The sequence below is a fragment of the Eublepharis macularius genome, chromosome 6, assembly GCF_028583425.1.
Source record: "Eublepharis macularius isolate TG4126 chromosome 6, MPM_Emac_v1.0, whole genome shotgun sequence".
Lineage (NCBI taxonomy): Eukaryota > Metazoa > Chordata > Lepidosauria > Squamata > Eublepharidae > Eublepharis > Eublepharis macularius.
In genome coordinates, this window is record NC_072795.1 from 87287241 (window position 1) to 87300869 (window position 13629).

General features: G+C 40.1%; 1 protein-coding gene across 1 annotated transcript; it reads left to right on the plus strand.

The window, feature by feature from the left end:
* The first annotated feature begins 768 nt into the window (after window positions 1-768).
* On the plus strand, window positions 769-13033 carry ACADSB (acyl-CoA dehydrogenase short/branched chain). Its single transcript, XM_054982862.1, has 11 exons — window positions 769-934; window positions 2993-3140; window positions 3751-3851; window positions 4439-4645; window positions 5971-6141; window positions 7337-7462; window positions 7826-7918; window positions 9456-9545; window positions 10509-10646; window positions 11207-11306; window positions 12024-13033. The coding sequence occupies exons 1-11, from the start codon at window positions 830-832 to the stop codon at window positions 12092-12094; spliced, it is 1350 nt and encodes a 449-aa protein (XP_054838837.1). The 5' UTR covers window positions 769-829; the 3' UTR covers window positions 12095-13033.
* Window positions 13034-13629: the final 596 nt, after the last annotated feature.

The following is a 13629-nucleotide window of genomic DNA, read 5'->3' on the forward strand; positions in this document are numbered from 1 at the left end:
CTCTTGTCATTTCAGAAGAACTCTGCCCCCCACCCCGTAGACTGGTAACCTCAAGAGTTGGCAGTCCTGTAAAGACCTTTTGGGGGAGGTGGGGGTATACCTCAACTTTGTTGAGCCTGCAGGAACTTTGGGAACGTGGAGAAAAGGTAGTTGATGCCACCAGAAACTACTGCCATGTGGGCAGGGCCAGTTACTAAATACTGAGGGGCTCCTTGCCAAGCATCTTCCTATGATGGAGGCAACTGCTGAATAGGAGCTCCTTGGGAAGGCCTCTCACCTTCTGAATCACCTCGTGCACCCAGGCACCAAAGAAAAGTCAGAACTGGTTCTTTGCTTTAGAGGGGAAAGATGCTGTTTGCCTTCGATTTTCAAAGAAAGAGAAGGATTTGCCCCTTAGAAGGCCACAGGGAAAGGTGACCAAGTGGGAAACGTGTACTTATGAGGAAGCATAAGACACACAGCTGTGATGAGCCTGTTGCATTTTCAGCAAGGCGTTTGGTAGGAAGTGAAACAAAGCTCCAAGCCCCCATTCCATTCAAGATTCTTGGATTCAAGCGCGTGCCAAGAAAAGCTGGGGACCACGCCCGAAGGTACGTCAAAACGCTCTGACAAAAGGAAGGCTCTCCCTCTGTCTTGTTTGAGTGTTTATGCTAATTCTGATGCACTTCTACCACTTTGCAGGTGGAACCGGTAGTGTGCATGGTACAGAACTCTTGGTGTTTTGTGTTTTTAAGGAACTCCCTCTTTGGCTTTGCTTTCTCCAAATGAAGGGGCGGGACGGGACGGGGCAGGAGACGCCACGACACGGGCACGAGAAGCCGCAAGCGCGATGGCAGCCTCGCGCGCCCTCTCCTTGTTGAGGCGGTGCGGGAAGAAAAGCGACGCGATTACCAGGCTGAAATCCGGCGTCTGTTTGCAGAGTCGAGGCTATGCCGTAAGCTGTCGCCTTCCTTGCTGACTGGGCTCTGCCGGTTTGGCCGTCATGATGTAATAAGGGTTCCCAATAATTGCCAGTTAGGGGGCACAGCCTGTTGATTTCCTGAGCCCTGGTACCTCTGTCTGTAGAAATGGATAATTGGTTGATATGAGAGGAGGGAGGCCAGAGGGAAATTCCTGGTCAATACTGTGTTTTTCTGAGTTTGCAGCTTGCCTGTGCGGTAACCTGAAGGCAGGATCAATTGAAGAATTTTTATCGCAGTTTATAACTTTTGCATTACTGGCTAAGGGTCTGAGTAGCCAGGGAGGGTATTTATATATTTATTTATGTGTCCAAGTATGCAGTGGAAATTTATAGCGCTTTTTAACAGAAAGCATGCAGATGAGGGGAGCTGAGTATTCCTTCCTCCTCTTCCTGTTTTAAGCACTTTTTCCAGCCTAATTAGGCTCTGGTATCAGATCTGTATTTGTGGGAAATGCTTAAAGCACTGAAGAAGTGTTATGAAATGAAAAACGTGGCCTCATTTACAAATGCAAGAGAATGTGGTTTGAATGGCAGAGATAAGGCCCATCCTGAAGTGTGAACCTTCTGTGAATTTTCTGAGTCTACTCCCAAATGCTTGAGTATATGGCCCATTATAAAATGTTACAGTGGCATTTAGCATAACCATCATTAACAGGCAAGCTTTCTTTTTTTACAGAGCAATCTCTGTCCAGTTATTTCCTGCCAGCAACAAACTTTTAAAGGTAGAACTGGATTAACTTGATCCAAATACTGAGTACAACTTCTGTATAGCAGGAGTTAATAACAACAATAATAATACTTAGATCAGTGCCTCTCTCAGAGCTGTGAACAAAATCAGTGTTAATGTTATCCCCACAGTACAGCTGGGGAGCTGGGGCTGAGAGGAGTGGCCTACTCAAGAAGACCACATGCTGAGCTCATGGCAGTAGTGGGGTTCGATCCAGCAGAGTGATGATCCACAGGCCAACCCTGTAATCGCCATGCTAACAGCAGCTCTCCCTCTATTAACAATCTATAGCTCATGGGCCCCATCATGTGTGGCCTGTTAACATTCTCAGGTGTGGTCTCCTTAAATGCCTGAAGAGAACTGACCTTTCCAATCAGGTCAGGCAGTAGAATGCCAGGTAGATGGCCCACATGCTCTTGCAAGTTGAGGGAACCTTGTGAATTTTAGGTGCCATTCTGGTTGCCTTGGCACCCATCAGGCATCAGTTGAGTGACCCTTGTGCTAGAGCAAGAAAACTTGACTGGGGAGCCCACAGCAGAATGTGAAGCAAATTCCACACTGTATGGTGAAACTGTTAAGGCAGCGAAAATGGTGCCTCGGGGAATTTTACAATAGTTCAGGGACTCTCATTAGAAAGCATGGTATTCTACCCAGTATTTAGAAGGTTGGAGAGAGCTGTAGGATAAGAGAAAGGACACGAGGGTGTGTTCAGCCTCCTTCCCTCCTGTTCAGATACATTGGGAGAAGCAGCTGACTGCTGCTTATACAGAGTTAGCCATGCTTAAGCTAATTGAAATAAGTGGGCTTAACTGTGCATGGTATCACCTAACTGCATAGATTGAACCATTTTGCCACAATATGAGCTCAACTCTGTTACATGCGCTTAAGATTAGTTTCTGTGAGATGTTAACTTTAAGAAGTGAATAGTGCAATCCTAAGCAAAGTTACTCCAGTCCAAGCCCTTTGAAAACAATGGACTTAGACTGAAGTAACTTTGCTTAGGATTGCACTGTAAGTCAGGTCAAGTTGTGCCTGGTCTCTTGTTTATAATCGTAAGGGAATTGCCTGGCAGGTCAGTTCTGCTCTCTGGTAAATACAGCCTTTCATTTGATCTTGTCCATTCTATCTCAGACTACACCTTCCTTCCTTCCTTCCTTACTGTCTAATTCCACAGTTTAAGAGTTTGTCAGTCATGTAGAACTTCCTCCCTGTAGCTTTACAATGCAGAGAATGGTTTACATAGATGTAGTAGGTCAGCTTGATTTTTTTCTTACTGTGACATCTTTTTAATACCTTGTCTACAGATCAGACAAAATTTGCCTCCGTACCTCTGTAGTATGGTTCATCCCTGTGACTTTAAATCTTCCAAAGCAGAAGCTTCATCTAACAGTACTATAATTTACGCTCCACTTCAAATATTTACTGAAGAAGAGTTAATGATTAAGGAAATGGGTAATGTATCTAAGTTCTAATACTGTTCAAACTGTTGGGCCAATCCTGTGATTAGAACCACTATTTCAAGAAGGATTGTATCAAAACATCCTTAATGCTACATTGAAGAGCGGAGTTCATGTCTGTTAACAAGTTGTTTTATTCACAATACTTAATTAACATTTTAAACACACTTTTAAATAACAAGCCTGTGTGCCTAAGTTTATTTTATTCACCAATGTCACCTTTCTTTCCCCATGATACCGAGTAGCACAGACCATTCCAAACAGCAGACTTACCAAAATACCAAGGCCCAGTTGCAGCCATTGTTGACCTATGCTTCTAAAATCGACACTTATTCAAGTTTTGACTTACTGCATCTTGAGAGTATCTGTCTAGCTCATTTTTATCCCTCCAAGGTTTCCTCCTGCCATTTTATTCTTTCAGCAACCCAGTGAGGTAACTTGGGTTGAGACAGTGTAACTGGGCCAGAATCATCTGACGAGCAGGCTATCCTTAGTCCCAGCCCAACACTTAACACAACTACACCAGACTGGCTTTGTCAGCATAGTGTAGTTTTATTATTATTAATAATAATAATTAAATTGTTTCTATCTTTTCTTCCTTATAGTAAAAAAGTTCGCTCAAGAACGAATTGCACCACTAGTACAAAAAATGGATACAGATGCAAAATTAGATGAGGCTGTACTACAAAGTCTGTTTGAACAAGGGGTTTGTGATTTTTGTATGTTTTAAGAATTAGTTTTATAACCTCTTTGTACATTGATTATGGTGAGGAGAACTGTTTTTATAAACAGTTGTGTGGGAGGATATGTATAATCTATAACATCTAAAGGATGTTATATACAAGTGAATATGGACAGCATATGTCTAAACCTGCAGTTCTTTTTCTTGTGAATAAAATGTTGCGCCTTTACCTTCTATTTAGCAATCAGATAATTATGTGGCTGTTGTAATGGAAGTAAATTTTGGGAGAAAATACTTGCTAATTAAACCAATATTGTGACTAAACTTAAATAAAATGACATCACTAGCAAGACTGTTGTAATATTATGTCTTTCTGATTCCACGAAACATTGCTACAGCAGTCCAGATACGAAGTTCCACCAGTACAAATGTGAGGAGGACCGTGTCTGACTGCTAAGCAGATTGAGATCCTTATGTATTCAAGGATCACTCTCAGTTCAGTGGGATTTACTGTCGAGATCTTTAGAAATTAGTGGTTCTTGCTTGAATATTTAGCTTTGAAATTACAAAATTTTTGTCGCCCTGAATATCGTTCTTTCTTGCTTCCTCAGTTGATGAGTATTGAGCTTGAATCGGAATATGGAGGAACTGGATCTTCTTTTTTTTCCACCATCCTGGTGATTGAGGAGCTGGCTAAGGTTGATCCGTCAGTGGCACTTGTATGTGAACTCCAGAATACCTTAACTAATAAATTGTTCACAACATATGGCACAGAAGAACAAAAGAGAAATTATTTGCCCAGGTTGGCAAAAGACCTGGTAAGTGAAAATTAAACAAAATATATATTAGCATAATTGCGCAGAATTTTGGTCTTGTTCAAGAATTGAGTTCAGTCCAAATATTTAGATCCCAATCCACAACCTGGTGATGTGGAGTATTGACTCCACATGGGCTTAAATTAGATCTTAATCAAATAGTTTACTTTACTAGAATGACTATTACATGGGTAATTTATTATATGCCAAACAATGCAGTTTGCAAAGCATTTAATTGAAAGGAGTTGGAAATACTATTTATTTCAGTTAATATCAGTGGTGTCAAACCAAGTTAAATCAAGGCAAGGTTAGAATTAGATGTGCTACACTGTGTCATACTGATGAAAAGCCATGTACACATGTCCTTTTGCTTGGCTATATCATGCTGTCATTCCTGCTGTGTCAGGATTTCCTCCTTGTCCCCATAGTGATGCTAGGTAAGGGTAATATGTTGCATTCTTTAGGGTAAGTCATCTGTCATTATGTGGTGATTATTTGTGACTCTTGGCCCTGATTGAGCTTACAAAAGATTTTATTTTTGATCAGAAAGACACAAGAAGGTGTGGGAGGTTATCATGTGTGACTATTTATAGATTTATAGATCAGACAATTAGGGAGCAATTCTAAGCGTGTTTGGAAGTAAGTCATATCTTACGAGTGGGGCTTACTTCTATAGATTTATAGGTTGTGTGACTATTTATAGATTTATAGATCAGACAATTAGGGAGCAATCCTAAGAAAGTGTGTTTGGAAGTAAGTCATATCTTACGAGCGGGGCTTACTTCTGGGAAAGTGGATTGCAGCCTAAGTCATGACTTGTAAAAATCAGTATAAAGATCTGATGTGCTTATTATTTGGAAATGAAAAAATAGGCCGTCTTCTGAAATGAACGGGATGTGTTCATTCAAGGATATGGGTTTTAGGGCAACTTTGAACCGAGATGTTTTAATCTGTAATTGCCAGGTGTCATCATATGCTATGGGATAGCTTTGCGAGTTCTCATTCTTTCTATTTGCCTCTAGCCCTGGTTGTGTAATATACACAAAGCACCATTAGAAGACAGAATGAACCTTTCTTCCATGATCCTCCTGCTCCAGCACTCATGCCTAGTATTGCCTAAACGTAGCCTTTAGCATTCCTTACTTAGTTTTTGAATCTTACAACTTTCCCTGATTCACATCAAGGTCTGTCATTAAACTCACAAGGAATGTCAAAAATGTTGAAAGAAACATTTTATTGGTTTATTTTTATTTTGCTGTTCCCAAGTTCTCAAAATTCTGCATATAGTGAATGTATTTGAAATGTCTTGGCATTATCTTACTTGGTAGATGGGCAGCTTCTGCCTTTCAGAAGTTGGATCTGGCAGTGATGCATTTTCCTTGAAGACTCGAGCGGAAAAGAAGGGTGACTATTATATCATCAATGGGTCAAAGATGTGGATTAGCTTTGCTGAACATGCAGGAGTCTTTTTGGTGATGGCAAATGCAAATCCTTCTGCTGTAAGTAGCTAGGAAATAGCTGTCGCTTAGTTTCAGGATAAATCAGGACAAATGGGGTATAAATAATCTTGTACTGGCGTATATTGGCTGTTTCCCCTGCCCCAGAGACTTGCCAAACTTTAAGCCTGAACACTTCTCTGGAGTGTCTTTTATGCTGGCTTTGCTTGGGGACAGGGTGATGTCATACTTTCATGTGATGAAATTTCATTTTGTATTATCATGGGGTTTGTTTTGTTCTTATTTGTCTGAGCCTTCAGAAGAGGGTGAAATATTCATCAAAATAAACTAGCTATTTTATATGTAACTGCACACATTTGTGCAAATTCTAATAAACCTCTTCATATCTGTAAGAACCAAGAATAGTAAAAATGTGGCATCACAGTTAAGATATTTCAGCCACTGATAATAGCTAATACAAGCACTGAAAGCAGTGATGCTATTACATGTGACAAGACTTCCTGCAGAACAAAGGCTACTGTCACCAAAGGGGACCCTTCCGTTAGGTCACCTGCCCCTGCTCCTGGTGTATTGGGGGGAGCAGGGTAATTGTACCAGTGTTTAAAATGTTCTTATGTTCTACACCAGCATGTGATGTGTTGTGTGACAAGGTTGATGATAAAGGATTTCTATTGAGCCTAGAGCTGTGATGAAACTTTCTGAAGTATAGTAGAGAGATTCTATTCCTGTGCTAATAGCTGTTCTATTGTTACAGAGAATGAAGCAGGGCAGTATCATACTAAGGAAGACAGAAATAATCCATTAGAAAGAAACTATTTCTTGGGTTCATTTTGTAGAAAAAGATGCAATTTCTAGATATGATAAATGTTTGTGTCTTAGAAATGTTAATTATGGAACCAGGGGAGGTGAAAAGAGAAATCTGCCACGGAGGCAGATAGACTTTTAGATGGCAAATGTGTGAATGGGGTGTGAAGTGTGATAGGGAGATTACAAAGAAGTTCAATTAATTCTTTGCATGGATCTTTTCTACTAAAGTTGGTGGACACTTACCCATTGCTGAACCAATTTTTTTAAAATAAAGTCATCTGAAAAAGTAAATTGAATACAGACGAAGAAACAATTTTGTGTACATTACTGTGAGGGGGTAGCATTATTGTGGAAACTATTTCAACCACTAAATCCATGGTATGTTTGGAATGGTTACCAGTACAGTTTTATGTATGTCTTGCTTTTTAAGGGATATAAAGGAATTACATGTTTCATTGTCGACCGAGACACAGAAGGCCTACATGTTGGAAAGAAGGAAGATAAACTTGGAATCAGAGCAACTTCGACGTGTCCTGTAACATTTGAAAATGTGAAGGTAATTCTTTTAAAGCTACAAAAGGCATTTGGTTAAACCATCAAAACGTTATGGAGCAGTTCAGTGGACCTGCAGTTGTTCTAGTTAGCATGAGTCTAGAAGCGGAATAGTAGATTGGGGGTGGGTGGAATCTAGATATCTTTTACTGTTATAAAGAGCTAATGATCACGAATTGGAACTTGAATCGTTTAAACTGCTTCAAAATTGATCCAAATGAAAAAGGGCTTTTTTTTCAACCAAAAGCATTATTTGTTTAAATGTTCGTTTTCGTTCCATGTCCATCAAAACTGAATCAAATTTTATAAATTTATCCTAGGTTTGAAAAGTGGAGGAAAGGCTAACTTTGTTTCTGTAATTCCACAGGTGCCTGAGACCAAGATACTGGGGCAGGTTGGACAAGGGTATAAGTATGCCATTGGAATGCTCAATACAGGCAGAATAGGGATAGCTGCACAGGTGTGTAATGCTGTAAAATAAGTCTCATGCAGATATAGCAAAAGAGTTCTCTTGGCCATAATTAAAGTAGCTTTCTCTGCATTATACGCAGCTAGTGTTCAAGAAGCTGGTGCCGATACGTTCTTTAGGCATGTACTGTATTATTTGTGTGGGTTTTTTGAGTCTCTATCACTGACTATATTTTGCTGTGATCATCAAAGATTGCTTTTTGTATCAGTAGTTAAAGAATCTTTGTTAATACTTTGTTCTGATATCCTGAAATGGAGAAAGTTTTATAAGTAGAGACTGTTTTTTTTAAAAAAAAACCTGTGGTATTAGTTTAGCTTACAAGTTAATTAACTAAAATCTTCTTTTGATGACTGATTAATGGTATTAGACTTCCTGACAAGAAAATAAATTAGGAATATGGAGACTATGATCTTAAAAATTCTCAACTTCTTGGTTTTTTTGCATTTTGGAGTGTTTTGTTAGATAATTGGGTGACTTCATTGTCCCTGCCTATAACTGTGTTCACAGGCTTCAGCATCAGAGCTCCTCCATTTTCATATACTTTTGAAGGCCTAGAAAACAAACAGTGAAATTCTAAGCAAAGTTACTCCAGTGTAAGCCCATTGATTGCAGAGGGCTTAGATTGGAGTAACTCTGCTTAGGATTTCGCTGTAAGTCACATTCAGTAATTGTCATTTTGTCTTTCTGTTTCCATTAGTTCTGTTCTCTCTGACAGTGGCGTGCCCAGCTGGATCCTAGCCTGTTCTAAAAGTGTCATGCTGGGGTACTTAGAGGAGAGCAGTGGCTCCCCAATAGAGCCCTTCTAACTTGTCATCTTTCAAGCTGGCCTCTTCTCTGCCTTAGTATTTACTGGAAAAAAGTATGAGGCTGTGCTGTTGTACGTATTTATTTATTGTGGTATAGCAGTTAGCTTGAGGTCTGTTAAGGAGGAAAGCCTGTTAAGGGGTGGATGAACTGGCTGCTGAATCAGTGCTGACGGTGCTGAGCTGCTAGCACCTTCGAGTGCCAGTGAGCTGCATTGCACTCCCTGCGGTTAACACTCAGTAATGTTTAATAAAGGGCTGATTCTATAATGAGCTGAGGTAAGGCAGTATCCTCCAGTGGCAGAGTTTGGAGGGTGGCAGCTACTGCCACTCCTATCTCACCTCCCTCCCCTTGCCTCATTTTTCCACATCAAAGCTCAGGCTGCTAATGCTCCTTCCCTCCTCGTGCCCCCAGGCATCTTTAAACTGAGAGCAGCAAGCTACCTATGCCTAATGGGACTTCCCAGACACTCAGTAGATTTCTCTTGTGAGAGTTCAGAAAAGGTATGTATGTGGTGTGTTTAAAAGCACCTGGAAAAGCAAGGAGGGAAGGAGCATGCACTGCTCTGGGTGGAGGTAGGGGGGAATAGCAGAAGACAGCCTGTACTGGTACCCCTTGAGCCTTTACTGTATAGTACCTGTGGTATGGCCATCTTTTTCACAAGAGGTCTGAGGCAATTTGCAAATCATAATAGTAAAGTTTTTGCTTTTTTGTTCACTCACAGATGTTGGGATTGGCACAAGGATGCTTTGATCACACTATTCCGTATACAAAGGAAAGAACCCAGTTTGGAAAAAGCATATTTGATTTTCAGGTAGTAATTAGTACATGCTGTTAAATTGGTTGCAAAGGGAAATTATTTTTCAAAGGAGATGTCAAGAATGATGGCCTTTGAAAGTAAAGCTGAAATAATGTAAGCCACAGTGTTACAGTTGTGTGTGTGCAGCTAATTCTGACTTACAAGGATTACCTAAATCAAAAAGAGTCCAGTAGCACCTTTAAGACTAACCAATTTTATTATAGCATAAGCTTTCGAGAATCAAGTTCTCTTCATCAGATGTCTGATCAAAACTGATCAGAACTTGATTCTCGAAAGCTTATGCTATAATAAAATTGGTTAGTCTTAAAGGTGCTACTGGACTCTTTTTGATTTTGCTACTACAGACTAACACGGCTAACTCCTCAGGATCTATGACCAAGGATTACCTAAGTTGTTAGTTTGAGGAATATATCCAAAAAAATGAATGTCCTTCTCAACACTGGTGTAGCAGAAAAATTCTGTAAATGGGCTGACTGCTGCTTCTTTAGTTACTTCATATAGCAGGAAAACCTAAAGCAAGCACAGCTTTAAAAAAAGATCTAAAATGTGTCCCTCTCTCACAAGTTCCAACACAAGAAGTGGGATGGTTAGAGGGGCACTCAGTAAACTGCAGAGACCTTAACTGGAATTTACACTGGGGATTTCCTGTAGATATCCCAGTGGTAGTGTTAGGTATGATTCCTGTGCTAGTTGCAAATGTATTTACTCTTTAAAACCACCTGTTACATGGGTAATTATGCCAATTTTTATTTACTTAAAACCAGTGTTTTTATGAGATGTTGTTCTTACTGTATGATATGAAAATGATGATTAATTTCCTGAGGTTTTAAGGGTTGTTTAAGTATTTTTGGCTCAGCCCTTTGGCCACGTAGCATCAGGATCTGAGCATTTGAGTTGAGGAGAGAGGGTTGATTTGTCTCACAAGCTCTGTTGCAATGAGGGGCTCACTTCTTTTAGGGAATGCAACATCAGATTGCTCAGGTGGCCGTACAGCTAGAAGCGGCAAGATTGCTTACTTACAATGCAGCCCGACTTGCAGAAACCGGAAAGCCGTTTGTCAAGGAGGCAAGCATGGCCAAATATTATGCAGCAGAGGTAAGCTTTGTTGAGTTTGGGTTTCATTTTAATGTTGATGCATCATTAAAGAGAAAATATTTTCTTTTTGAGCAGTGGGTAGTATCCTATCTCCCATGTGCAGAAGGCACATAGTTTCCCCATGTTCCCTTCCATCAGTGCCTCCCTTTGACCCCCAGAATGATTCAGTCCCAGGGTTGCCGAACCATATGAAGGAACAGCCGTGAAGGATGGTGGGCTGCAGTGAGGAAATTGCCCTCTTCCGTCAGCAGAGCTGCGTTTGCAAAAGATGGTCTGTGGATGGGTTCCCCCCCCCCCCGCAGAACAATTCTTAAAGGTTGTGTGCTGTGCCATAGGCACACATCCCACACCGAAGTAAAGTTTTCTTTGCTCTTTTCTTTCTTTTGTTACCCTCAAAGTGGAAAATTTGAAGTAACTGACAGTGAGAAGGTTCCTGTAAAGGCAGCTGCTGTGGCGGCGGTTAACAAAGAACTGTTGGGTCCCACCTTTCCTTGCTTCTCATTGTCAGGCTAGCTTTGAATCTAAGGCAATTCACAGCATGCTATCTATATATTTAATAGGTTGCAACTGTAACAACAAGTAAATGTATCGAATGGATGGGAGGAGTAGGCTTCACAAAAGATTATCCTATTGAAAAATATTACAGAGACTGCAAGATTGGTAAGTAACAATTTATCTTGAATCATCTACAGTACATGACATAGCATTTAGAGTTTGGGGTGAATAATCGGAAAGTTATCAAAAATTGTGTTTTTCCTTTGACCTCCTTGCTCTGATACAGACACTCAGCAATATGTGTATATATGGATCTAGAAGTCGGACAGCTCTCCAGTTTTGATGTATAATATAAATGCACTAGATGATGATAATAATAACAACAACAACATTTGATTTATATACCACCCTTCAGGACAACTTAATGCCCACTCAGAGTGGTTTACAAAGTATGCCATTATTATTCCCACAACAGCAAACAGCTGTGAGGTGGGTGGGACTGAGAGAACTCCTAGAGCTGTGACTGACTCAAGGTCACCAAGCTGGCTTCAAGTAGAGGAGTGGGGAATCAAACCCGGCTCTCCAGATTAGAGTCCCGCACTCTTAACCACTACACCAAACTGGCTGTCGTGATTTATGCTGTTTATTATATAAAGTGAAATCTTTCTGGTACTGTATTTTGTTATATCTAGAATTAAATTGTATGGGCAGCCACACGGGAAGGCCCCATACAGAGACGTCTCCTCTGCTTACTTTATTTTTCTGATTGTATATTACTACTATTGTAGTGCTTGGAGCAACAATGTAGTATTGCTTTGCAGAAAAACTAATTACTATTTTATATTCTTAGTTGATGGATTTTTCTTCTATGATTTATTTCAGGAACCATATATGAAGGAACTTCAATTATCCAGTTGAACACCATTGCAAAATGCATTGCTCAAGAATACTAGAATCCAAAAGATTAATTGATTTTTACATGTTCCAAAAATAGTTAGAAGCAGTTCATATCACTAGAGTTTGATTATGTCTTTATTGCCAAGTTCTAGATCAAAAAAGCCAAAGAATAGTTATATGTTTCATGTACAACCTCCCTGTAAAACATCACAGTATAAATTACCAGACTGCTATGTGCCATAGGATTGCAGCCTAAATAGTCCAGGGTAGCCTGAGGTTGTCAGAGTTCAGAAGCTAAGTAAAGGGTTGGCAATGGTTAGTACTTGGATGGGAGACCACCAAGGAAGAGTGGGGTTGCTATGCAACAGAAGATTGAAGCAAACAAACTCTGCTCATCTTTTCACCTTGGGAAGTCCCATGAGGTAGAACTTTATATGATTGCCATAAGTTAGTTGTGACTGCTTTAGCATAGTGGTTAAGTGGGTGGGTTGCAAGACAGCACTCTGCTGGTTTGACTCCCACTACTGCCATGAACTCTGCAGGTGGCCTTGAGTAAGCCACTCCTCTCAGTCCCAGCTCCCCAGCTGTATTGTGGGGTAATAATAACACTGAGTTTGTTAACTGCTCTGGGTGCGGCACTAAATCTGTCCAGAAAAGTGTTATATAAGCACACAGTTATTATTACTATTATTGATGGTGTTTTGTTATTAAGTACCATAAGAAGGCTAACTATTATAAATGTAATGGCACAAGTTCTGCCTCTTTTTAAATACTTGTTGAATTTTCTATCTGTCCATGCTGAAACTTGTCAAATTGCTAACTCCATTTGTTTCTGAGTTGGTGAAACATTTCCTGCAGGAAATACCTGAATGTATTACCATACGGCGCTTATTTTAATCCTTGGAATCTGTTTTAATATAGGGTGTTTATTGGGATATGTGTACAACGTTTTTTTTCAAGTTGTAAATTGTAGTAAAGCAGTGTATATCCCAGAAGGTCTGAAACTCTATTCATATGACGATAGTGCTCTTGACATATTAGGTACAAGGCAGTAATAAGGTGTTCAGATTACTCAGTTACATTCATGAACATGTCAGTGGGACAATATGAGTGAAAGTGGTCAATCATCCAAATATTTGAAAATGGTGACTAAGTAGAATGATGATGGTCAAAATTTAATTGATGTCCTTGCTAGTTTTCCAACCTCTTTTCTTGGAGAACGGGGTAGTGTTGGACTTTGATTCTGATACGGTGCCTTTCAAAATGTAAACTGGTAGTTACTGGTCACAGCATTTCTAGGGCTTTTCCTCCAAGCGCCTTCAGTCAACCCAGTACAAAAAAATAAAATGGAAATCTTGTCACCATTACAGCTGAGCCATCCTAGTAGATGAAAACCAGAAAGTATTGCCTCTCCCCTACAGGTGCATTTTATATATAAAGCGACTTGTGTTAATTATGAAATTGTGTGACTCAATGTTCTACATGTGCCTATATGTCCTCTGTAAGTCTGCAAGAAACAAACAGGTTTGGTTCTTTAAGGCTGAGCTCTTAACAGCTGCATGACAAGCTGAAATTCACCAGGTATGGTTTC